This window comes from Anastrepha ludens, chromosome 2 (genome assembly GCF_028408465.1).
Source record: "Anastrepha ludens isolate Willacy chromosome 2, idAnaLude1.1, whole genome shotgun sequence".
NCBI classification, from domain to species: Eukaryota; Metazoa; Arthropoda; class Insecta; order Diptera; family Tephritidae; genus Anastrepha; species Anastrepha ludens.
Genome location: NC_071498.1, coordinates 85,746,997 through 85,774,988, shown reverse-complemented (window position 1 = coordinate 85,774,988; position 27,992 = coordinate 85,746,997). Strand labels below are relative to the sequence as shown.

The window sequence follows — 27,992 nt, the reverse complement described above, 5'->3', positions numbered from 1 at the left end:
AACTCACACTGTCAATTTGACAGTTCAGTTCTGCCCCAAGCGTTAAAAAAGTAAGCGACATTATGGCTGGTTCAAAAGAACGTTGTACCCGTTGCCACTGCTCCGAATTACAACCAAACTTTACGAAACCCATTTTCAATACTTACTTAACAATGTGCGTAAGTTTGGTTTAATTCGGTGCAAAGACACGGCGGGTCCACGTTTTGGCATATACTTCGAGACCCTAGTCATCAATAGGTATGAAAATTACCCCGTATTAAAGCACTTATCAAAAGCTTTCATTTGATACCCATATTGTACATACACAACCAAAGGTTACCCGGGTCCACGTTTTGACCTATATCTCGACACCCCAGTCACGGATCGGCATGAAAAATACTCTGTACTAAAGCATTCACCAACAGCTTCAATTTGATATCCATATTGTACATACACATCAGAAGGTTACCCGGGTCCACGTTTTGACCTATATCTCGAGCCCTATTTCCAAAATAAAATATAATCCATGTTACTCGTGGATGATGTAGCTTTCGAATGGTGAAAGAATTTTTAAAATCGGTCAAGTAGTTTTTGAGCCTATTCATTACAACCAAACAAACAAACAAACAAAATTTTCCTCTTTATAATATTAGTATAGATATACTCAAAAGCCAGATTTGATCTTTATTTTCAAAAATAGTTTTTTGTTATTATTCTAGTACCTACATGAGCGTGACTTAAATGTATACATTTTGCAGCTGTGGGAATACCGCCTGCATTCTTTCCCACATTTAACGTTATGAAATGTGATATATGTAAATGAGTATATAAGTGGGTATGTGTTGGGTATATGGATGTGTATGTATGTCTGTACGAGTGTTTGGATTTCACTGACATGTGGTTTCAACCGGACGATGCCACATGTCACACAGTCGCCGAAATAATCAATTCACTGCAAACCAATTCTCTCGACCGCATAATTTCATGAAGTTCAGCTGTTGTATGGCCACCCCGATCATGCGGCTTAGCGCCACTGGATTATCTTTTGAGGAGCCATGTTAAATAGAAAGTTTATACAGAGTCATTCAAAACGATTGCAACCTTAAAAATCAAAACTCTTGCCTTAGTTAAGGAAATAGACCAAAAGGTGTTTATCCGATATCATTGTTCTTTCGCAAGTACTTTCTAAACATTAGTCTTTCTAATACAATAAAATTTTTATTTACTTTCATTTGTGGATTCATGGGGAAAACCCCTTTACTAGGCTCAGTATGATCGGTTTAAATTGTTATTAGTATTTTTAATTTCAGTCAATCAATCAGTTGATTTATATCTATTATCTAAAACAAATGGGGCTTTCTACAGTTTTAAGGGGGGAGCCTCATGTAGAAGTCTCAAAAAATCGATTTTTTTGTTTTTCGATAACTTGAAAATATAGTATCTTAGGAATATACTGTGAAATTTTCATCTCGAAATTCTCAATATTATAGCTTCTACAGCCACTAACTAGGTAGAGAGCGGTCTGCGCGCTGATGTACCTCAAACTTTAAACGCGATTACCTCGAAACTGTATTTTTAAAAACTGCTCGTGTTGTAACTCAAAAAGTTATCTACCGATTTGTTTGAAATTTGGTGGGGCCTTTTTGAATATTACTACCGGAAGGATGAACCAAAAACTTTAGACATTTCGAGTTGATAAATTACTTTTTGGGGGTTCAAAATGTCAACAAAATAGCCCTAAATTCTGACTTTTTTTCAAAAGTTCATTTTACAATTAATTTTATACTTTTTGTTTAATTTTAAAGGTTCATCCTTTCCGTTAATATTTCATAAAAAGAAATCACTTTTATTTTTTTGTTTCAGATCGATAGATTAAGAGTGATAAATGGAGCAGTTTGGGACCTCGCGCCGTAGGCAGCCGGCAAGAAATGATGCTGAGCCGCCATTTTGAAAAAAAAAAAATTTTTTGTACTCTTAAAAGGTTAAATAAAGTTGTGTTAAAGTTTCTAATTAATATATTGTAATTATTTTATCACCTTTAAAAATATGTTTAAAAAATGACCGATTTTGAGGCTTCTACATGGACTTCCCCCCTTAAGGCAGCAAGTGATTTTTCTAAGGCGATTTTTCATGGCAAATAAACACTCGAAAGATTTTTTTTAGTCCGCCGACAAAAAGGGAATATTTAATACAACGGCAAGAAAAATATAAATAACATAATATAATGACCACAAAACAATAAAAATAACTACAAAATGGCCAACAACACTTTGTACAATCATAAAGAAACAACTCAAATAATGTGAGATATGTAGTTAGTTGGAGAGTCATTAAATAGTTGCCAAGATAACAAAAGAGTTATCAAATTTCAAGCAATAAGCAGTCAACTAAAGTATGTACTACAGCAACTACTACTCGAAGATTAGAGTACAGAGTACAGAAATGTCGCTCTTTTCTTCCAAGCAAAGGACATTTTACAGCTAGTGACAGGATTATAACAAAAGCCATGAAAGCAACCATTTGATGTGGTGAATAATAAAAGCCGACGCTTAAACTGAACGCTGTGTGACATTCTGAAACTAATGGAAAGGGAGAGTACAAGAGCAAAGAAATTCTTGTTGGTTTTTTGCTATCGAGAACTTGATTAAGAACAAAAGCACAACTCTACAAGTAAGATAAGCTGCTATCCATCTCTTTTTAGCACTTTTACACTATGATGTAAAATTTTTGGCTGGGAATAAAACGTGGTGGCTGTCTTAGCTGAGTGAATTGGTTGATCGCAAGTTCTATGCTCATTGTTAAATAAATGCTGCATGAATGGCATAATTTTTCATGGAAAGTTTACCTTTCCAATGATAACTTTTAAGTCTAAATCCGTCAGGACCTGGCTGAGTTATTCAAGTTTTTCTTAAACCGAAAAAGGTCAAAAATACCTTTTTATGGTCTTTTTAATTTTCAGTCAAGTAATTTTTCTCTGCCTATTTGGAAAATTCTTCAACCGACCCCTCCTGTCATTCTTGAGCAAAATTATTGTCCGAGTATTAAAAACCCCGGTCACGGTGCACTAATTGTAAGAAAACGTTTTTCCAATAGCGCTACCAAACACCCCGGGCGTTTCAGCCGTAGATAAGCTCCTTATAAAAAGCCACCTGCCTTTCGGAGGCGACATAAAACTATAGGTTTGTGGATAAACACCAATATGGGCGTATAAATTCAAGTTTTTAATTTGCGAGGGAAAATTTTAATTTTACTCCAGTTATTCTTTCGCGTATCTAATTACTAGCCGATTGCAAAAATTTTCAAATAAGGTCGAGCTTGCAAAGATGTCCAAATTTACATATTTAAGAAATTTTTAAATAACCTATCTACCATAATTTCTAATTTGGTTTTAAGCTTTGTCATCTGCAAAATCGAACCTGGTGCAAATATCTCCACGAAGAGCTTTCAGATCTGTGACTATGCTGACCATCTTGTCATTGTTGTAAGAAAGCTACGCGCACTTGCCGACCACGCGTTAAAACTCAATAATAAAGCAAAGCCAGTGGGTCTGGAAGTTAGCGCCGGTAATATGAAATACCTCGTAAGGTCAACCTGCAAGTTGGTCCATATAGTTTTCCAAAAAATGGAAATTTTCAAATGCCTGGGTATAAACCTTAGCAGCGGACCTCCTAATCAGCGTAAGCGATAGAATCTAAGCTGCCAACAGAAGTTACTTTTGACATCTTAAACTACCCAAAAACAAACTGCTCTCATAGTCGTATAGTCTGCAAGTCTACGAGGCTTATTAAAAACCTAAGGCGAATTTTCAAACTTCGCAGGTTACGTACATTCGACTTTGATAGCTGATGGGTATAATAATCAGTAGTCTCGTTTAGTTCCAGAAGTTCATAATAAACAATACTGGCCATATCCGATCAAATAGACAGGAGTATCTTCTTGTGGTGAAGGCCATCTCTAGGGGTCGGTTCTGATGTTTCATCTTTATCTAATAATTGACTTTTGCGAACAGGATTATTGTAAAGTACCCATTTTTTATCACCAGTAAAAATACGGTTGAAAAAACTTTCATTTTCAAGCCGTTGCAGCAGCTGAGAACACACATTCACTCTCTGCTGAAGGTTGGCGAGGGAAAGTCTATGCGGAACCCATGTTCCCAGCTTTGAAACCTTTCCCAACTGAATCAGTTGCCTGTGAACTGTTCCATGCGATGAATTTAACCTCTGAGCTATCATATCGACTGCCAAATTTGGCTCAGCTTCCACGAGTTCGAGCAAGACGTCGGAGTTAAAGACTTCAGGGCGACCAGCGCGCGGGGCATCCTCCACGTCGCAGTTACCACTTCGGAATTTTGAAAACCACTTTTGCGCAGTCCTTACACTCACGGTACCCTCTAGTGTTTATTTCTGCAGCAGCAGTTGTTGTATTTTTACCACTTTTATAAAAAAAATACAAAATATACCTCTTATATGCGTTCGAAGATTCCATTTTATTTTTTAGCAACACGTGCTTTTATCCGCGATTAAAATCACTTGTTGAATGCACAATATATCAAAGAAAATATAAATAGTTCCGTTATACTCTGCGAATAATTTTTTGTATGCAAAAATTGTACAAAAGTGAAATTATAGGCAAAATACGCACGAAATTATGGACTGACCTGATATTTGCTGAAAATCGTTGTTTTTAAATTCTTGAAAATTACAGTTGTGTTGGGAAAGTACAATTTCCCTGTCTTCATTGCCAACCTAACTTGTGCTAAGAGTAACAGGTGTATGAATTTTCATTAAGATGCCTACATTTTCACCCAAGTTGTCATATGCACTAACTGACGGAAGGGCGGGTGGATGGCTGTACATACAAACAGACATAATGGTTTAATCTACTAAATCAATCTGAGCTTAGATGTATACATTTACAATGTATTAGCTTATTACAAAGAACCGTTGCACACCCAATAATACCCCTGCGCACTAGTACGCTTGGGCTTAAAAATCAGCTTAATTACAAGAACTGCGCGTGTAAAAAATTAATGCAATGTCATTTCCTATATTATGTCGTGAGGTCATGTCATGCCATGTTAAGCCAGCGCATAACTATGTCATACACTGTTTCACATACACACACAGTCATCAGCACCGCCACAATGTGGCATTATGCCATTAGCCTCGTTGCAGGCTTTTACGTATAAATGAATGACATTGCGCAGGTCGGCATAATACCGAAGTAATTATAATACCATGCATTTTGTAAAATACAGCAAGCAAAATTACAGCTATACACACATACATACGTGGTATGAATACTGCGTAGTAGGTGAAGTAAAAAGCGCTGAATGTTCTTCCCTAGATAACTTTAGTGAACCACATCTCCCGATATCTGCTGTGCAGGGGCGTATTAGAGCGAGACTACGCTTCACAAAAATTCTTGGCGACTCTGTGCTTGGTGTAGTTAGTTCGGTGCAACAACGTTCTAAAATAAAGATATCACTACGGCCAAGAGGACAAATCAGAGCATACGTCCAAAAAAATGTTAACCCTTTATAGACCCAATATAGTATCGAATGCAACAACAAATGTTCAAGATGTTCAAAAACTCTCTCAAATAACTTTTCACTTGTTTTGTTTGCTTTAGATTATAATATGCAACATTTATCTGAAGGTTTTGCCACCAATTTGCAATTGAGGGAATCGGGCATGTGTAGAAGGAGTTCTTAAATATGCTCCCAGGTCGTTAAAGTTCTCGAATCCTATCCTATCTCTAGAGACTAGAAGGTCTTTACTCTCACTGTCTCCAGTTTTTAGTGTAATTAAAGAAGAAATTGATTTCATGTTCATATCCCAACTTGAACTCTCCGCAACACTTAATCATTTAATTTTAAAATAATACGAGTTATGCGCATAACGCCTATATTGCCCGAGAACTAAAATAATTCAATGAGATCTCAAGTTGTATTCCGCTTGATTTGTCGTTCAAAGAAGGAGTTTTATTAATTTTTAAACTATTTGCTTAAATTTATTGAGCTGTCTTTAGTAATTTAAGCTCACATTACCTTTAAGAGGTATGTAAAAACCATTACTGTACTTTAGACTTGAAATAAATGAAACGAAATGAAAATCGTGGAAAGATCAGGAACTGAAGATTATTATCTTGAACCATTTGCATAAGATAATTATAACTATTCACCTACATTTGCTAATTGGATCGTCAAAATAAAGCGAGATACCTTGAGAACATTTTACTTAACCTAATATGTGCATTATATTCAGTTTAAGCCGCAACGCCTTGTAGGATGTCACTCACTTATCGCAGCACAGAGCGGTGAATGAATGAATAGCAAAGCAGCAATTTTGCCACTACCGCTACTGCGGTTACCTACACCCGACTCCAACATTCTGCAAGTCGACATTTTTTGAAAGGAATTACTGTAGGATAAGACTTGCAGCATACATTGAAGAAAAATGAAAAATCTGTTGCATGTGTTACAAAGACCTCTAAATATATGTACGAACTTGCATGCGTTAAGAATATCCGGATGAATGTCACTACATTTGACATATCTGTATATGTATGCACTTAAATAAATACATCCATGATCAAAATAATAGATACGCGATATTTTGGGCAGGACAGAGCGCGACTACCACTCGGATTTAAAAAGATTTAAAAACCCGGACGCGAAACTCCAATTAATAGAAAAAGTGGCCTTCGACAGGCAACCTTCGAGGGTTTTTCTGCTATGAAAAAGTTCCTCTTAACTACCAACTGCCCCTCTGTGCCGGCATGAAACTGTAGGTATTTCCATTTGTGAAAAGCATCAAGACGCGCTCCCTTAATAGAAGGAGGAGCTTGCCCAAATACCCAATAAAGAGTGTAAGCGTCAATGTAACCGAGAAGTTTGGACTACTTTCTTTAATTTTTATTAATATTTTATAAAAATTTATATTTGTGTTCACATAATCAGGTCACTTAATTTTGTTTACAATATTCGGTAGCTCGAAGTCACTAAAAAATCGTATCGATTTTTTTTCATTTCATAAAATTTTTTTTTTTGCGCGGTATTGAGCATATAAAAGATTTCCGAACATGTGCTTCATATGCACGAAAATTCTCCAGATTGTATGCGAAACAAGAAACAAAATTAAAAAATCAACGCGTTTTTGAGCTACTTCAAACTTGTTCTTTATTGTACTAGAATTCAATGGGCTATAAAACGGCATACCCAGAAGTCTTTTAAAAATTCTGATTAACAGTTTGAAAATTTTGATGACAATATTTTTGTGAATTTTATACAATGTTTGGAACTTTAATTTATGAAACTTTTGTTTTAGGATAAACTAATTTTTTATTAAAAAATGTATTTCTTATATAAATTTATTTATAACTTATGTATATAAATTTGATAATATTACCCTGGTGGTGTAATGCATTTGCTCCTTATAAAAAAATTCTTGCTTCACATATTAAAATTTAATGGACTATAAAACTACGCGGCCGCCGTAGTCGAATGGGTTGGTGCGCGACTACCATTCAGGAATCCTGAGAGAGAACGTTGGTTCGAATCTCGCTGAAACTCCAAAATTAAGAAAAAGATTTTTCTAATAGCGGTCGCCCCTCGGCAGTCAATGGAAAACCTCCGAGTGTATTTCTGCCATGAAAAAGCTCCTCATAAAAATATCTGCCGTTCGGAGTCGGCTTAAAACTGTAGGTCCCTCCATTTGTGGAATAACATCAAGACGCACACCACAAATAGGAGGAGGAGCTCGGCCAAACACCCAAAAAGGGTGCACGCGCCAATTATATATATATATATATATATATATATATATATATATAAAACTACGCACGGGACAGTTTTCATATACTTATTTTTCTAAAAAATTAATGATTAAAAAGCAAACGAAAGTCAAAACTGGTTAAAATAGTACATGTCTTTTATTTTCATCATGGGTGTATGCACATTGTTGCACTTTAATGCATTCAGATTACCTGGGGAAATGTGATCTTATAGAGATGCTGACATTCAGAGTAAGTTACATACAACAAGATGAAAGTACAAATGACTAAGTATCAGGGTTGCAGGGTGGCAAAAGAATCACATAAAGACGGACTTGGTTTTTTTTTGGAAACGGATTTATTGTTATGCCGTCGCCGCTCTTCTATTTGACTCTTAGCTACACACGCTTACTTTAAATATAGGCATACTTATAGGCGTATATGAGAAATTTTTGACAGAATTTGTACAAATTGCCATTAAGAAAGCTGTCAAGCATCTGAAGAGCAGCTGTTAGAAACAGTGCTGAAAAAATGTATGTATTTTATTATTATTTCTTATTCTTATTTTCTAAAAGTGTAAGTCCATATCGTCCCCATAACAATAGCCTTTGTGCTCATAGGCTATTATTTTTTTATTGAATTTTTGGATTCTCCATCGTCGATTTTATATGTAGTCAAAATTTTGTCAAATTCTAGTTCCACAAAGTGGGTCAAAACGTCAGTCAAAAAATAATAAATATTTACAGACATAACGAGATTTGAGTGAGAGCTACTTTCGACAAAAAGTTTGAAATTCATTTTCTCAAAACATCAAAAAATGTATAGGCTATTTTAATACTAAGGGGACGATATGGATGGATGCGTTTCGTACAATAATTCTATAAAGGAACGGAAGATAGCTTCTAGGAAAATTGTATAACAATAAGAAGACATTATGTACATTTTGTGAGCAAATTTTTTTATTAATAGATAGAAATTAATGAAAAAAATCGAGACTCAATTAGAGGTTCTTTAGATTTAGATTTAATGAAAGTTTGCACTTCGACCTAATGGACTTTAGTGCCCACTTATAGGTTATATATATATTTGTGGGTTTTTGACAAGAGAACTCTTCTGACTTATGGTAGAAAATTTTGAATCATATTCACTTTTATTAACTTTATTCACTTAAGCTACGGTTATAAATGATTAATTGATTAAATATATTGAGAAAAGTAGGCATTTCAGTGCACAAGAGAAAAACTAGTTAAGTCGACTTAAAATGTTTTATCCGCGGCACATTGTTTATTAGTTTTTTGGTCGAGCCTCTCCTCTCTATTATGATGTACGTCTTGATTGGTGACTTATAAAAGAAGGTATCTAAATTTATTTGGTTTTGGTATTCTCCGTCTTCCTGGCCAATTGTCTTATCAGCGTTCCTAATAGCTGATATTTCGAAAGTGGTAGAGAAAGACACATTTAATCTAAAGAGCACTAGAGAAAATTGTGACACCTACATATGTACCAGCAGCTTTATTGAGCTGCCTATTAAAATTGCTTTCTAGTAACTGATAAGTGTGTTCCTCTCTGGTGATCCAGTTAAATGGAGTGCTTAGTAGGAAGGAAACTCAGTAACTGGTCAGTAAATGGCAACCTTTGTATTGCTTTTTATAAAAACAAAAAAAAAAAAAAAAAAAAAAAAAAAAACAAAAAAAAAAAAAAATTTCAACATGCCCACGTCTGCTTAAAAGTTAAAGCCAAAAGCTTTTGTTTTTTGCTATAAAAAAAAAACAAAAAAAATAATAATTGGCGCGTACACTTCTGTTAGGTGTTTGGCCGAGCTCCTCCTCCTATTTGTGGTGTGCGTGTTGATGTTGTTCCACAAATAGAGGGACCTACAGTTCCAAGCCAACTCCGAATGGCAGATATTTTTATGAGGAGCTTTTTCATGGCAGAAACACACTCGGAGGTTTGCCATTGCCTGCCGAGCGGCGACCGCTATTAGATAAATGTTTTTATTAGTTTTGCTTTCACCAAGATTCGAACCAACGACCTCTCTGTGAATTCCGAATGGTAATCACGCACCAACCCATTCGGCTACGGCGGCCGCTATATTTGCTATAAAAGAGTATTTTTCTGTCTTCATTTCATATGCCTCGTAAGAAATTGCAAATCTCGAAAATCTCAATATTGTTGGCAAATAATGTTGGCATTTTCGTTATTTTAAAAGGTGGAGATCACAAGAACCGGCATTGACAAAACTAGAACAAACGAAAAAAGAATATCAGAATCTTCGCCATCTGTGAGCGTGCATGCGAGATACACCTTAAATTTTTACTTTTCATTCCTAAATTGCAGGCCGTCTACTACAAAAAACAGATAAAGGATTTCCATTGAAAATATGTGTTAAATTGGACTTAAAAAACGCTGCACTGAAAGCCAATTTTTTTAAATCATTGAATTTGAAATTTTCTATTTATTATATTTACTTAAACTTCAGTTGAAACTTAGTTCAAAAGCATTGCAGGAAGAGACTCCCACACATTTTACGGTACTGCGCCGTAGGGGCTATGCCTTCCTTTTGTCGTGGTAAACTTTCATTCCACTTCATAAACAACTTTTACCATTTTCTTAACTATTATAACACTCACCTTGGTTTCAGGCCAGTCACATCCGAGAATGTTGGATTATCCGTTATCTCTGAGCCATCATCATCAACTAACACATGTGAATAGTCCGCCTTGTCCAGACCAGTCAATAGGCGCACTAAATCATCGAATGGATCATGTGGCTCCTTCTGCAGCTTCTTAATTGCCAGCATATCCTCCCTGGCTGCTGCATCTTGCTGAATTCCGCCAGCACCAGCGGCCGCCGCTGCTGCTGCCGTACCACCTGCAGAACTACCACCTGCCGCACTGCCACCTGATCGAGCTTGTGTGGTTGTCGGTGTGGCTGTCTCCTTTGAACCGGATGAATTGCTGTCAAGTACAGAAAAAAGAAAAGCGAAACAAAATTAAACACTTTAATGGCAGAGTTACATATCCATGCATACATATATGGGGCTGAAGGTACATAGAACTTCTACATATGACTAAAGGATATAGGGCATGGACAACGTTGAGCATTACGACGGCATAAGCACGAGATTACGCAAAATTTGTAATTACTGAACATTTCAAGTTGTTGTGCTATTGCTGCTTGTTTGGAAATTAGTTTAGTTGGAATAAAAGTTTGTAGAAAATAATTATGGTTTGCTAAAAGTGAGCGAGAGGCAATGCGCCATAGAAAATGGTGTAGGAGTATGTTGATGTGAGTGCGAGTGAGGAGTGAAGCATAAGAGCGCGACAGGCATTGGTAAGTTCTGAGTGAATATAACTAGTTGTCTTTGAATGCCCTCAACTGAGTTTTGGCAAGTAGGTACATTTAGAGTATTTTCATTTGGAGTCATGCCTGTATATGTGCAAGCATTCATGCTTGTATGTTTGTGTGCCTGTGTTGCGAACATATGTGCAATTATGTTCGTATATATGCGTAGCTCCTGTCGGCGCTCGAGGCAAATGCTAAAAGTTTATATCGCACTGCCACTTCAAAAGCAATTCGCGCTGAAAGCACTTTAAATGTTTTTGCAATTAATTTTCACATTCGAAAATGAATATCTCGAATTTTATAAGCACTTGACAGAAAGGCAAATAAAATGCCTAGGCATGAAGGATATTCAACTGAATATTCACTTGAAATTAGCAAGTTAAAGTTTGAGAATGAAATAATTAGGTATTTTTTAACTAGTTTTGCAGAAGGTTTAACCATCATTTGCTACTCGTCACGCACAAGAATGACAATGATATAAAACCAGATGGAGTCAACCCAGGGCATTCAGTACATAAAAGAAACAAATGTAAAGAAGGGGAAGAATAAGCGAAGGTAAGTGGAAGGCCAATAATGATAGAATAAGTCGCGCACACATACATAGGTATGTACATTTGCAAATGCGTACATTTCCACACAAAGATTTTTTATTTGATCCACCTTCACTCAAATGTCGAATTCACCAAAAACAAAGTAGCGTTTTGTGGATGATGTCACCTTTAAGTTCTCTAAGTCGCCCCTCATATAACATATTAAAAGTTAGATGATGAAACCTCGCAATACTCTTGCAATTCTGTGCCGAGCCTAAAAGTATGCTTCAAAAATGTTGGTAATATTAATTTTTCGCGTAAATGTAAGCCGCGATGCATATTGGAGCGATACAATATGCGATACGAAATCAAAGCGACATTGACCGGCTGAGCGCGTAGCAATTGAGTGGAAGCGATATAAACAGTGCACAATTGCACCGCAGCGGTACTGTAGCATCACATATCGCTTGTACATATATCGCCCAGAGCGTGAAGTCATACGTATCGCGCGATATTATACTGCAGGAGTAAACATGTCGTTTCATGGGAAAAATCATTTTTACAAGCTTTTTTGTTGAATTAATGAAACGCAGCTCGTGCTTGTGGGTGTACTTCCAGCCGTAGGCGATTATGTCTGAACAGGAGTGACAGTTTGCCTTGGAGGAATATAGGATCTGGGGTCCAGGACACAGGTAAGTACACAAATGTATATTTTGTTGTGCATTTACATTTTTTTCATTTTTACATCTTTTTTATATTTACATTATTTTTTACATTCGCAACGATTCAATAATTATAAATTTATTATATTTCGATTACGAATGATTGCTAATTAAGACGAAGTTATGAAAAATAGTCAGGATTATTTGCTGTACACAAATTCAGACATAACACTTTATATATAAACAAAAAACTTAATAACCTTTTAGCATCCAGAAATCTATTAACAGTTAAACCATCAGGATTTTCAAAGAATCGTGGATTCATTACCGCTACAACCGATGTGATTGAACTTGATTCGAAAAAGATTGTGTTTTTGAATCTTTCAGATAATTCTAAAGCTTGTGACACTGAAAATAACAGAGTTTAATGTAGAACATATCAAGAATTTCAATTTCCCGTACCACTCCACAAAACTATTAAGTTCTTATCTAACTGAACGATGTCAAGTAACATCTTTTTAGACTTTTTTTCTATAAAATTTAGCGCTCCGCAAGGCTACACTTTGGGTCCACCGTTGTTCTCATTCTGTATCACGCTTAAAAAGTCTATGGTTTCACTTTGAATGATTTACTCAAAATCAGAAGTCTGCTCTTAATGCTCAAAACCATTCATACAAGAAATTCGAATTGTTTATACAATGGAATTTCTTTTTCGGGTTCAAATCGTGGAAATAAACTAACACAACCATTTAGAACTGCTCCCAATCGGAACGTAAAAAGGGCAGTGGTCATTTTTAAAAATTTTAGTTGGAACCAGGCAAATAAATACAAATTTCCTTATTATTTGTTCCAAATTTAATACATTTTTCTTCTTCTATAACAGAGATATTAGTTTTTTCTTTTTTGAAAATTACTGTTGTATGGAACGTGAGCGTAATTATTAACCGATTTCGCCGATTTTCAATCCACCCTATATGAAGCGTACTGGTACACAACTACACTGATAGTTTTATTGGAATACATTACATTTTTCTTGAAATTATCTTTATCGGCGCAGAAGCAGAGGGACGGAGTTACAGACTTAGCAAAATCGGCATCTCTCATCCTTCTGAGCATTTTGGTATATCATTTTATTTTTATTTATTTAACAAAATCATAAACATTTAACATTTGATGTTGTATGTCTGCATAGCACTTCAATTCGAAACAAATTAAATTCATTCAAAATTAGTTATTTATACTTAAAACAATTACTAATGTATTTATAAAGATATTTAATACCTGAAGTAGATCCAAAACTTTCTTACCAAAACACTTTACACGATTATTTCAACAAATAGGACACACACCCATAAAATGGAACGTATCTTCAACAACATTTAAATTGCAAACAGTACCAGTTGACGATGTAGCGTTAAACTTTAATAAGCCGCTTCTAGCTCCGAGCTTATAACACACGCCGCGAGCTCATCATTAAAATAAATTGGTTCCAGCGACGTCAAATCTACCATAGATAGAAATCATGTCTTAATGTCTTTTGGGCATATTCAGCAAAAGCTAACAGCTCCTCCTGAATTAATTTACCTAATAATAAGGACATCTTAATCGACGAAGGACAAAAATTGAGGATAGGATCCATATGTACACTATTTATATTTCAGTCCACTTCTTAATGCTTTGTCAAACAAGATGCCAGTGAGTCTGTTTGCCGGTAGGCACCGGCACCGTACAATAAAAGCCTTATGGGTATAGAGAATATCGAAAAACTGTGGTAACAATCCTATTTCTAGCAGGGCCATATAGTTTGGCGTGCTTCACGGTCGAAATATCAACTTTTTTACAAAGAATTTGAGAAGTTTCTCTACCGGCTCATATCTATCAAAACCCCATGTCTGAGCACCGTAAAACATTATCGTCCTGGACGCAGTGTAGAAAATTTTCAATTTTTTTGGAAATATTTATCCTCGGGTTGTTTGCGTATTTCAGCTACGTCGCATTTATTGCAATTTTTGCCTCAAAAAGTTTTTTATCCAAATGCTTTAAGTAACTAAATTTATAGTTTAACCTAAACTGAGATATTTATACTCATTGACAATTTCAATTGGAATACTACCGTACGTCTAATCACAGCCAGCAGGAGTTTTCTGAAAACCATAACTTTAGATTTAAACAGGTTTGTGTTTAGACCCCACTGCGTAAAATAAGTCAAAGGATTATCGATAATTTTTTGAAGATCTATTGCAGAATCTGCAAGCAAAACAATATCGTCATCGTGCAATAGTACCTTGACCTCAACATCAGCAACTTTAATTCGGCACTGTATACTGTCACTTAGGTCATTAAGATACAGAAAACAAGGGTCGGGCTAATTTTGCAATAAAAAATATAGCAGGCATAAACCAGAAGACAGATCTGACACCTACTTCAACCTTCAACCTCTCACTATAAAGAAATTAAGAAGTAAGTAAAAATGGTGCTCTTTTTCCAGATATGTCAGCAACGAATTACGCAGTGTTGCCAACATCTCGAACTATGCATTCTTTCAAATTCGCGAACTTAAAACTGGCGGTTTTTGTGTGAGAGACAAAGAAGGTTGTGGACACGCTAATAAGTTTGACCACACAGAACTGCAGAATAGAATAGTTAATTGGCAGTTACAGAGCAAACCATTTCGAAGCTACTTAAATTGATACAAATAATTCGAAAGTAAGGGATAGAGCTAATGTCACTAAGTATGAGCTGCTGGGTGAAACCAATGCTGGGAATAGATACACCTGCAGTTGATATGCTTGAGTTGAGAATTGAATAGAAAGCATAAGCAGTCATGTTGTTGTTGTTGTTGTTGTTGTAGCACCATAAACGTTCCCCATACATTTAGGGGGAATGCTGCTGAAGTGGCAGTCATCGTGAAGTTCGGTGTGGCATAGAGTCCTTTGGGAACGCTTCAAATCAAATGTGAGGAACATCTCCATCATCCAATGCTATACTCTAGTGGACGGTGCGCCAGATAATTAGACGCCCTATGCCCCAAATAGGAGTTGAAGGTACCTAGGAAGGAATGGGAGCGCAGGGTCCGCCTTCGAAACCCAATGTGTATGTTTATATGTATATAATGCAAGAAGCTAATACGAGACATATTCGAACGATATTCCATCTTCCATTTCCTTTTTGCATAAGCATTTAGAAACTACTTGAGATATGTACACTAGTAGTGATGTAATTAGTAAAGATAGATCTGAATAACTGAATTATGCGCACTCTTATCTAATGAATATTTTAAGTCGAATTTCTAACTTTTGCTTCCAATACAACAAGAATTTTACCAAGTATAATCCCATTAGGGGGAGAGCCTTTTACTGCGCATTTCTTTTTAAGCCTCAATCAATGAAGGAAGTTAAACTTCTAAGCCACGGTATCAGCTTAACTTTGTCGCATCCTCCACTTATGTCCACAAAGTTTTCGGCTAACCAAATAGCGGAATCAAGTTTTAACGTTGAAAGTTGTTAGCCGCCACAAAATGGGGCGAAGAAGATGCGCGTGAACTTTTGCCAACAAACAAAGATTGAAAAGCAGTATCGAGTTTCTTGTTTTAGCAACTACTTTAGGTCTCACTTTTACTACAGTAATTTTTGTTGTAGATACGTTACAAATATAGCCCCGGCTCCATTAAATGCATGCGTGACGAGACAGCTTGACTAAATGGCATGGAGAATGTCAATGGACGGGCGGAACTTTAGAGCATTCGAAATTAAACACAATTGTCCTCTCATAGAGATACTGAATGTTCGTACGTATATTTATGGTAATTTTTACTACCAAAAAAATGCTTGCTTGCAGTTTGCTTAGCACGTAGTTATACGCAATTTTACTCAAAAGATATTCTTTAAACTGGCTGCTGGTTGGATCAGAACTTTGAAATTTGTTTTCCTGGTTGCCTGCTCAACTGCACTAATTTCAGTTCATTTGCATATAGTATTGCTCAAACTCAAAATAGCATACATACGCGTGTATAAATGTGTATGTGTGAAGTATATTATGTCAAACTTCGCCACTTTCCTGCATATCAGGGCACATTTTCTTTTGCATATTTTAAACATTTCTTCGCGCAAAGTGTCATTGGCAAGTAAGGTGAATGGCATTTTCCCTGAAAGTGGTATAAGTTGAAGTGGAATACGCTTACGTTGATAGTCCACTTCAACAGGTAATTGTTTGTGCAAAATGTCTTGCCACAGTTAAGTGATAATAAAAATTACGGAACAATATGCTTGAAAAAGGAAGAGTTCATCCCATATGAGCCCTGCAGTTTCCACAGCTGAACTCTTGCATGCCTTAAGATGGAAGAGAGAATGGCAGCATTACTTGAAGGAAACAAATTAAAATAAATACATACGTACATTGTTTTAATAATGCTTTCAAGAAGAGAATATTTTTCTTAAGAGCACTTAAGTTGTCAAAATATTGTATTATTCGCCATTTATTTTTGGTTGCCTGAGGATGATGGCGAAACTAATAAAAAAAGTAAGGAAGTGGGAAATTCAGTACACATCAAACTTTATATGACAGCGCACGTTTTGGTAAAATTTAATTTGGCTGGCTTTAAGATTGCCATGCAAACATGTTTTCTTTACTTTCCTTTCATGTCTAAGCTATATTTCTAAGGTGAAGGGTCTTACTGGAGGTCAGTTGTGAGTAATGCCTAGGCGAGACTTTTTTTGTTTATGTCATCTTTGACATTTGACAAGTGCACAATTTTGTACGTTAAAATTATTGAAACTTATTATGAAAATGATCGATCTTTAATAACAACAAGTCGCTAAATTTCTTTATTTTTGGTTTTGGAGCAAATAATCATCCGAATGAATCGACAATTAAATAAACTGGTTCTGTGGAGGATAGAAAAGGGACTGGCAGGTCAAGACTATTTTTTTTAACGTTAGATTCGTTCCTAAGAAAATAGTGAAAAGAGTAAATTGTGTAAAAAATACATGCGACATATGGCAAATTCGGGATATGTCCCAGAACTTTAAAGAATCGTGTAAGTTAAGAAAACTCTAAATATTTACCCAAAAAACGGTACACAAGAACGAATAAAATGAACAATGAACAAATTCAAAATGTGTATTCTAAATAAGTAATTTCAATATTATTTTAGTAGTTTCCTTGAAATGTTTTAATCTGAGTTAGCGTTGTATTTAAATGACTTTTTTGAATAAATAAAAAAATAAGTCATTGTTTGTGAAATCAAAGCAATTACTAATAGAAAACCAAAATTCACTAATCTGTTTGAAAAGTGTTATTAATTTTATATTTCTTTGTGACTTTGAAATTAACTTAGAACTCAATTTTGCAAATATTCAAAACATTTTCTATACGTTCGCTTATATTTAAAATTTAATGATTCTGTTTCTGATTCATTCATTTCAATTTTCCTAGGCACTAAGCATTATTGCATTATGAAAGCAACAGTGACATGCCCATACTGAATACAAACACTTATCCATTACATCCAAAATATATTTTTTTTATATACATACTAACATATCACACATCTACCAAGTAATTTTCTCCTGGATAACAAAATAAACAATTAGTTCAAGGTTAGTTCACCCCAAGCAGAGTAGTAGAGCCAGGTTAAACTTTTCAGTTCCTTATAGTTTCCAAACACAAATTGATCGAAAAAACTTGACACCTGCTAACTTTCTTGAACACGATGAAAATGTTACTTGTGAAACTATGAATTGAAGCCATTTAAATAAGGGAAATGTAAATATAAAGCAAAATGGTTAAGAAATGGTAAAAAAAATTCTAATGTACACTTGGCAATTAAAACTATTTTCAAAGTTATTATAAAATATAAAGTTTTATTTGAAATAAATTTGTTAAGGTTGAGGAAGAGAGATTTGTCAAAGTTCTTCAATTCTTATTTTATGCAATATATAAAAGGTACGTAGGAAAAAGCATTTTAAATGTTGTAAAAGAAGACAGTTGTAAACGTACATCGATGCACACCTGTGTTCTCTGTTCTGTAATAGCATCGCAATATATTGCAAGTTTTGACTATTTATTTATTTCTCATTAAAATTTGTTTTTTTTTTATAAATATGTAGCTCTTACCACAACATATACTCGTAATATATGAGTACCAGTTTTAAATTCTGTTTTCTTTTTCATGAAAATTTCTATTTTTATATCAGAATTTAAAAAAAAAGCGAGTACGCAGTTTTATAGCGGATTGAGTTTTGGTGTAATAAAGTTTAATTGAAAAATTATTCAAAAATCGCTTTATTTTTGGCAGTTTTTTTATACTTGGAAGAATTGCTCCATATAAAAAAATTTCGATTATTCCTTACATGGCGAAAATTATAAGGAACAAAAATCAACAACATTTTTAGGTCATTTCGAATTTACACTATATTATGATAGAATTCAATAAGGTATAAAACTGCATACCGAAAGTCATTACACAAACTCTAATTAAAATCCGAGGAACTGGAATGGAATATTTGTGGAATTTTTCTAAAAGCACAACTTTAGAAAATTGGATTTATATGTTATTGTTAGACCATGAGATAGATGTTTAAAAAAAATTAATGATCATACAAATCAAAAAATGAAAGATATCGAAATGTGGCAAATATATTGATATATGTACTATCATTTTGTAGCGAGATGTACGAGGTGTGTTTAAAAAGTATCGCGAATTTTAAATTTTCGCAGGCTCCGTATATTCGAATTTCGATATATTTGTGGCGCTATGTTGGTACTCATGTCTCTCACTCATGCCGACGAGTTCGGCCATTTTGAATGTTTAGTTAATTGTTGACAGCTGCTTTGCTTGCACGTGTTTCGGCTAGTCTTCGATTTTTACCTATTCAAAAAGTTGGATCAAAGAACCTGTATCAAATTTTGTGTAAAAAACGAAATTAAGTGCGCGGATGTATTCCGAAAGCTGACTCTGTCATACGGAGAAGCTACTTTGCAACAAAGCAACGTTTATCGGTGGTACAAAATGTTTGCAGAAGGCCAAAAAGATGTGAACGACGAAAGCCGGACGCCCCAGCGCTTCAACAACAGACAAAAAAATTGATGAAGTGAAGCAAATGGTATTGAGGACTTACACATATCGATTGGTTCGTGCTATTCGATTTTTTGCAATGATTTGGGCATGAGACGGGTCGCCGCAAAATTCGTACCAAAACTGCTCAATTTCGACCAAAGCAGCATCGCATGAACATTGGTAATGAGATGTTGGACTCTGTCCGCGACGACCCAAATTTGCTTCAGAGGGTCATAACTGGTGACTAATCGTGGGTTTATAGTTATGAAGTGGAAACAAAAGCAAAAAAAGCGCGCCAAGTTCGGTCGAATGTAAAAGTTTTGCTTACCGTTTTCTTCGATTGCAGGGGCGTTTTTCATCATGAGTTCTTGCCACAGGGTAAAACGGTCAATAAGGAATATTACCTGCAAGTACTTTGAGCAATTTGCGCGAAGCAATCCGCCAGAAACGCCCGGATTCATGGAAGAACAAAAATTGGCTCTTGCATCACGATAACGCCCTGCTCACACATCGGTGCTTGTGCGCGACTTTTTGACCAAAAACAACACACTGATGATGCCACAGCCACTATATTCCCCAGATCTGGCCCCCTGTGGCTTTTCCTTATTCCTGAAACTGAAGAGGCCCATGAAAGGACGACGCTACCCTACGATCGACGAGATAAAGATGACATCGAAGGAGGAGCTGAACAAGATAAAAAAACTCATTTTTTGAAGTGCTTCGAAGATTGGAAAAAACTTTGGCACAAGTGCATAATATCTCATGGGGATTACTTTGAAGGGGACAAAATAAACATTTATGTATAAATAAATAATTTTTGAAAAAAACACAAAATTCGCGATACGTTTTGAACACACCTCGTATATGCATACATATGCCCCTGTATTCTCTGTGATAGCATCGCAATATATTGCCAGTTTCGACTATTTATTTAGTTTTCATTGAATTTTTCCTCTGTTTTTTTTTACAAAAACATAGCTTATATTACAACAAAAACCATATAAATTAAAGTTCTCAACACTGTACAAAATATGAAGAAATTATCATGAAAATTAAAAATTATTTCATCAGAACTTTTGGAAAAATTCGAGTATACAGTTTTATAACGGATCGAATTGTGGAATAATACTTATAAATCACAAGTTTGAAGTATTTCTCAACAAATGAAGGGAGTTTTATGCCACTTCCGAATGGTGGTAGATGGTTTTCATGACAAAAACACACCGGAGGTTTGCCATTGCCTAACGAGGGGTGATCGTTTTTAGAAAAAATTCTTTTTCTACTTTTTGGTGTTTCATACCCAGGGTTTCGAACTGAGTACTAGAGAATGGTAATCACGCACCAATCTAATCTAAAAACTCTTACAGAAAAGTTTGAAATTGTAATGAAAATAAACTTTTTTTTTTGAATTTGCGCTATTTTTGAAAATTCTTATCTTATTTTGATTTTTCGTGGTACTAAGAAATCGTCATCGAATATGTATATATTTATGATATCATATCATATATATGTATATCAAAATTTCAATTATTATTTCAATTAATAATTCAAATTCAATTTTATAGAAAAATAAAAGGCATGAAATGCGTTCACAAGACACCAGAAAGCAGTATACAGTTCTTTAAAAGAAATTTCCGAGTCAAAATAAAAAAAAAATTATTTTTAACTATTATCAATGCGGCAACGCTGTTAGCAATCCTTGTTTCCGTTAAAATATGTTAAGTGAAACTACACGCTTTGGATTATATTTTTATAAAAAACAAAAAAAGATTAAAATTAAATAGTCAAACTTTGCAATACGTCGCCCTGCTATTATTGTGAACTCAAGTGTACACTGTACATACAAGCAAAAAGCTTTAATTCTACAATTTGAGCTTTTAACTTCCGAACTGGTTGAATTGCAACCAATTTTCAAAACCAACCACTTTCAACCAAGAAATCTGAACCAAAGCCTAAGGCAATAATTAAGCACTACTACAATAAGATCAACAGGCTTTTAAAATCCACTTTGTTTCATTACACTCAGCTAACTTCTAGGTTCGTATTACCACACTGCCCTGGGTGGCTAAGAAATGAAAAAAATCTCTAAAGCCTCTTAAAGCCAGTTAAGGCATGTAAAGGCCTGGTATGGATATTTAGAAGCAAATAAGTTATGAATTAATTAAATGTTTTACAGTTTAAATTGTTGTTCAAAACAACACCGATTGCCGTCTTCCCCCCTTATTCGACACTCTCAATACCATACTTTGTTTTAGCTGCACTTTGCTGGTAAACCAACAGTTGGGTGCAGGCGGCACGTGCAAAGCGTGCGCACCGCATTAAAGGGATTACTTAAAGGTGATGTAGAAGGGTAGGTTGCCTGCCAGCAATAAGCCGTAGCTTGACAGCATATTTGGCATCCCTCTTAAAGCCTTACTTCCTTCCTATTTCTCACTTTCGCCTCTAAAAAGCCGCTAACAGTCAGCGGGCTTTGCTGCAGCTGCAATAACTTTACTGGTTGCCCGTTACGCTACGCCTAACTGGCCGGGCATTGGTAGCTTTTAATGCTGGCAGTGTCACAGCAGCAGTGACTGCTAAGCATAGGCGGCTGCATACAAGTATGTATGTATGTAGCACCTTGATCAAAAAGTTCCCGGAACAACCGCTAGGCGACGCTCGAAATCAACTGATTTGGGTTATGTTTATTTTTGTTAGATTGCCACATCTGTGATTAACGTTCGATTAACGTGAAGTTTAGCCGTCTTGAGCAAATCTATCTCTGCGCGTTTTTTCGATTTTTATAATTGTAAAAATGAATTAAAATTTACAGCAACGAGTTCGCATTAAATTTTGAGTTAAAAATGGGTTCAATGGTGCGAAAATCGTAGAAATGTTGTAAAAATTCTTTGGTAGTGATATTCTAAAGAAAACAACTGTTTACGAATGGCATAAATGCTTCAAAAGGATTGTGAGTCCATCGAGGATGACGAACGTAGTGGCAGGCCGTCGACATCGAAAACTGATAAAAACATCAATAAAGAGAAAGAAAAGTAGATTAACAACCGCAAAGTAACTATCAAAGAGCTGAAAGAGAACTTGAACGTTGCTTTTGAAATTTCATGTAAAAAAGGAAGCACGTTGATATCGCCAAAGGCATGATTTGCAAGGCTGAATCGGAGAATCTGGAGACGAGACGTCTGTTTTTCAGTACGACACGCAATCCCGACATCAGGCGAGTATGTGGAGAGCTCCGAGTGAACCAATACCATAAAACAGACGCCATTTTCAGACAGCCTCGAATTTTTGCCAGAATAAGGTCTATTATTTGGGCTTATTAGACGTTTACATGAGGCAATTTGCCCAAAAAGAGGGTTTTTTATGAGAAAACTACTTATAGATTTTGCTGCATGAACAGTCCCAATGCACCGCCGCACAGTGTCATTATTATCCGTGAATATTTGACCAAGAACGAAACGAATACCATCCAACAGCCACCGAATTCACCACATATGGCTACCTGCCCGGCTCCCATTTCTTTCTGTTTGATCGAATCAAAAGACCACTTTGGCGTTTTAACAGCAGAAATGAAGTAATGGAAAAAGCGTAAACGAAGACGGATCTGATGGTTATACCGAAAATAGAGTTCCAGATATGCTTCGAGAGCTGGATCAAACGCTGACATAAGTGCGTTGCAGTTGATGTGTAGTAGATACTTGGAAAGCGATGATTTCACTTCTGATGAATAAATTTCTATTTGGAATTTGCTGCATGTATTCCGGGAACTTTTTGAACAAGGTGGTATATGTGTATAAGTAGTTACATTACACTGCAATATTGTTTATCTCTTAACCTATTGCCATAACGCCAGTAGTTATTGTTGCTTTTGCTTTTTGCTGTTGCTTTTCTGTAGTTACACCGGCCGGTGCATTTCCTTTACGTTTGCTTCTTCCGCAATTTACGCCATTTTGATGTTTTATTACTTGGTTTCCGCAACCGCATTAAAGGCACAACATAAACCAGCCAACACACCAACCAGGCTGGCGTGCATGCAATCAGGCAGCCTTGAAGGCAAAGCAACCACGCCGCCACACAGCTGTAGAAGACAGCAAAGAGCGGAGCGAAGCCAACAAATGCTGTTAAGGCGGCAAGTAAGTAGGCAGCTTATGGCATTTCATGCAAGCAACACCAACAGCAATAACATAAAGACCACGCTTACTATGTCGATTTTCGTGCCGTTGATGTTTAAAAAGGTTGGCGCCGTCGCTTTGCTCTACGTCAATTCGTATATCCTGTTTTCGCTGCCAGTCCATAACCCATAAGTATTCCGACATTTGGTATAGAAAGCAGGTCTGTCCAGCAGAGCTCAAAGGTACTAATATTAACTATCCACATGCACACATACGAGTATGTATGTCAGTCTTCCCTTTGTGTAACTGGGGGAAATGGCTGAACTTTAATGATTTCTGTAAAGCAATAACTTTCGGTGCTTTATTGTATTTTTGTATGCGGCTAGTTAGATGGATTGAAGGATGTACAAAATGTAGTTTTTTGTGTATCTGTTGCACTCATAGTTGCACGTTACATTGTAGAGTTTCCAGTGGACTTATTTTAATGACAACATTACTTAAATGAAACTTTATTAAATTTGGTGATGAGTATGTATGTATACCCCACATTTAAGGCAAAGTATAAGCTAAAGAGAGTCTGCAGAAGATTTATGGACCATTGCGCTTTAGCGACAGCGAATATCGCAGGACGCGAGCTTTACAGGAACGTAGACATCATGCAGCGAATAAATATTTAACGGTTTCACTGAGTAGGTCTTGTCGTACGATTGACCACAAACACTTCAGCTCTGAAAGTATTCGATGCGACACCTTCTGATGCTGGCAAGAGAAGATAAAGTTCGGGTGAAGATTTGTCCAGTCATATTACCTTCGATAATAAAGAGGTCCTTAAAAACTGGCTCAACAACTTCTTTGACACCAGACCAGGCGATTTTTGGCGGAACGGCATCAACGAATTGGTCGGGAGGTGGGAAAAGGTTGTAAACACCAACGGCGAATATATTACATAATTGATTAACTTATTGACTTAATTATTATAATGAATTTCCCCAACCTAATATTATCCTTGGATCTCCAGTTCTTGCAAGTTGTGTATAAGACTATGAAAGTTGTAATAATCTGTATATCTGCTGAGTATAATGAGCGAAAAGGACGCCCTTACTGATCGTTTCAAACATTATTTCACGGCTTCCTACAATAATGCAACCGGGAATTTTGATTACTAGTCGTAGGATTATGTGATTACTATAGATACCTGTATGAGGAAGATCTAGAGTATATAGAAAACATCCTGTGAAAAGTGAGAAACCCTCGACTGTACTCTAGACCGTACTAGACTGAACTAGTTTTTAAAGACAGCTCGCCTAATGTAACCTGTTAGGTCTTACAACAACTCGACTAATGAGGCGAATATACTCGATCATCATTATACTTTTACAAATGGGCATACAAAACTTTGTAGTATATCGATTTTAAATCCAAAGAAGGGAATTAAAAAAAAAGCTCTAAAAAATTGTAAAGCTTCAAATGCATTTTATCTGTGGAAAAATGTCTCAAAAAAGCTAGCACTCTTTGGAAGAGGATTTAGCAGTAGTACCCACACCTAAAACTGAAAGAAAATTTGTCTTACTCTTAGGTTGAGTTGTGAAGTCAAAACTAATGTGAGATGACCAGATAAGAACGATAGAGGGATCAGTTTAAATAAACCAATAACGATTCAAGAATCTAACTGATTATATAATATCGTCCGAATGTTGGTCTCGCGCTAATTTAAAATGGCTGGCTTGTTAGAGTAGAACAATAACTAAGACTAAGAATGTAATTCCGAATAAACTAGTCAAGGGGTGTTAAGGGTACTAATCGTGAGATGGCCCCCACCACTCCAAACGTTACGTCGCTTATACGCCACTTTATGCCATTTTGCTAGAACCATCATAGCTCGGAAATGTCGATGTTGGTAAGCAATCGACGCAGAAAGTCGGTTAACAGCGCTCTATGCCGGGGATAATTAACAGTAATGGTGTCTTCTTTTTATAGGATTAAATATTGCTTGGTAGTATAGCCGGTGAGCCAATAATAGGCTTCGTCTGAGACATTCGAAATAAGGATTTTGCATTTAAAATTAAGCCGAAATATATCGCTGTTGTTGAGCACTGGCCATATAAATCGGTTAACTCCGTTCAATACCAAGGATTATTGCCAGAATAAGTGCCACGATTCGACTTTTTTATGTACAAAGGTGTATGTAGAAATCAACTCACAATTAAACCTAACTTCGACATCTCATCAGATCATTCGCCAATATTCTTATGGTATCAAACAATTATTGAGTCCCAAGTACATTTCTCAAAATTATACAATAAAAACACAGACTGGGACATTTTCCGAGAAACTATTATAAGCGCAATTGACTGCAATGTACCACTTAAAACTGAAGAGCAAATCGACGGCGCCATTGCGTTTTTCACCAATGCAATCATTCACGCAATAACCTTTCCAACACCAACAGTCAACCACACAACCAAAAGAAAATATATTCCGGCCTATATTAGACAGAAGATAAAACTTAAAAGAAAACTAAGGAAACAATGACAAACAACAAGACATCCAGACGGCAAAACAATCTTAAACAAAATGACCAAAGATATTAAACAGATGTTAAAGAGATTTTAAAATAAAAAGCTACAATCTTATCTGGCAAATTTAGACCTTACAAAAAATGACAAATTCTCTCTATGGAAAGTGGCGAAGAACATTAACAAAACAACACTTCAACAACATGCAATTCTGACCGAAAATAATACATGGGCTAAAACGCATTTGGATAAAGCTTGCACACTAGCGAAACACTTCAAAGATACCTTCTACAATACAAAAAATAGGCAACAAAATAACTTACCTGAAACTTTCGAACTCAGAAAAATCAGAAAGGTGACCATAAAGAAATACTGACAAAAATTAATATAAAAATATTAACAATAAAAAACTTCCAGGCTACGACAGAATTAATGGACAAATTATAAAGAACCTACCCAGCAATGGAATTAAGTATCTAAGGAATATATTTAACTCGTCAATAAGACTCAAATATTTCCCTTTTCCTTGGAAAGTTTCTGAAATAAATGCTCCAGCCTGGAGTAATATCGCAAAGTCACTGCAAATTTGCCAAAATAAGGTACTCAAAATGATACTACGACTCCCAAGGCATTTCTCCACCAGAAAGCTTCATGATGAATCAAAAACTAAGATTTTGTCAGATAAAATACAAAATTTGACTAAAAGATTCAAAATACGTTCCAGTTTTTCGGGCAATCTGCTAATAACTGAACTTTCTTAATGTTCAATTAGGACGAGGTACTTAAATGCGTATAGATTAACCCTAGCTTGTAAGATGTTAAGCGGAGGTTTTTCATAGTAGATTTATATCATATTCTGTAAATTGTGCGATAACATAAATATTGTAACGTTTTTCTACTTAATAAACTCTTATTTTATCTTGATAACAAAAATTATTGCGTCGCAGTCTATCTTGACGTGGCTAAGGCCTTTGACAGTGTATGGCATTCGGGACTATTACACAAATTAAAAAAAAATACTACCAACTGACTATTATCTACTCTTACGGAGTTACCTTAATGAAAGATCTTTTTATGTTAAATATCAGGACGAATGCTCTGATGTACTACGTATGGAAACAGGTGTTCCACAAGGAAGCGTTTTAGCGACACTCTTATACCTTATCTATGATATACCCTGCCCAAGTGACGATATTATGATTGCAACTTTACAAAAGCCAAATATTATATTTAGACATAATACCTGATACAAAACTGACCTGGAAGGAGCATATACTACTAAAGAGAAACGAAGTTAAAAACAGATTCAGACAACTCTACTGGCTACTACGAAACGGCTCGCGACTTTCACTTGGTAATAAATTGTTAATCTACAAAACACTTATAACTCCGATCTGGAAATATGGCATCGAACTATGGGGAACAGCAAGCAAATTAAACATTAAAATAATGCAACGACTACAATCAAAAATCCTAAGGACTATCACAAACGCAGCCTGGTACATAACCAATGACGATATACACAGGGACCTCAAAATTAAATTTATGGAAGACATTATTCGAGAATGCAGCACAAAGCATATTCACAGACTACTAACACACGCAAACGAAGATATGCTGTAAATTGCACATTGAGAACTGCAAAAACGAAGACTAAAACGAATAACTCCGACAGTCCTAGCAGATACTTCATCACTAAAATAAACATCAACCTGTTCTACGTTTTATGTCATATCATTCTTAGTTGCATTATCCCTCTTATATTGTAAACAGAAATGTACTTTAAATAATGATTTAATGTTACGCTTATATTTCCATAATTGTTATAAAAATTACTAAGTGTCAAAAGTTGGCAGATGTAATAAATTGGAAACAAACACAAAAAAAAAAATATTTGATGTTGACAGAGCCACAGAACCAAAACGGATCTCTTCGGAGACGATAACTTTTTGATAAAAATACGAATCTCTACACGATTAGCAAATCTTATTGAATACCTTGACAGCTAGATGTCATTGCCAACT

General features: G+C 35.6%; 1 protein-coding gene across 1 annotated transcript in view; it reads right to left on the bottom strand.

Annotated features, from left to right (window-relative positions):
• The window catches only part of LOC128854711 (uncharacterized), a 136,060-nt gene that overhangs the window by 83,736 nt on the left and 24,332 nt on the right, over window positions 1-27,992 (bottom strand). Inside the window, exon 5 of the mRNA XM_054089016.1 lies at window positions 10,383-10,709. Coding sequence (XP_053944991.1) covers window positions 10,383-10,709 — 327 coding nt within the window. The remainder of the gene's footprint in view (window positions 1-10,382; window positions 10,710-27,992) is intronic.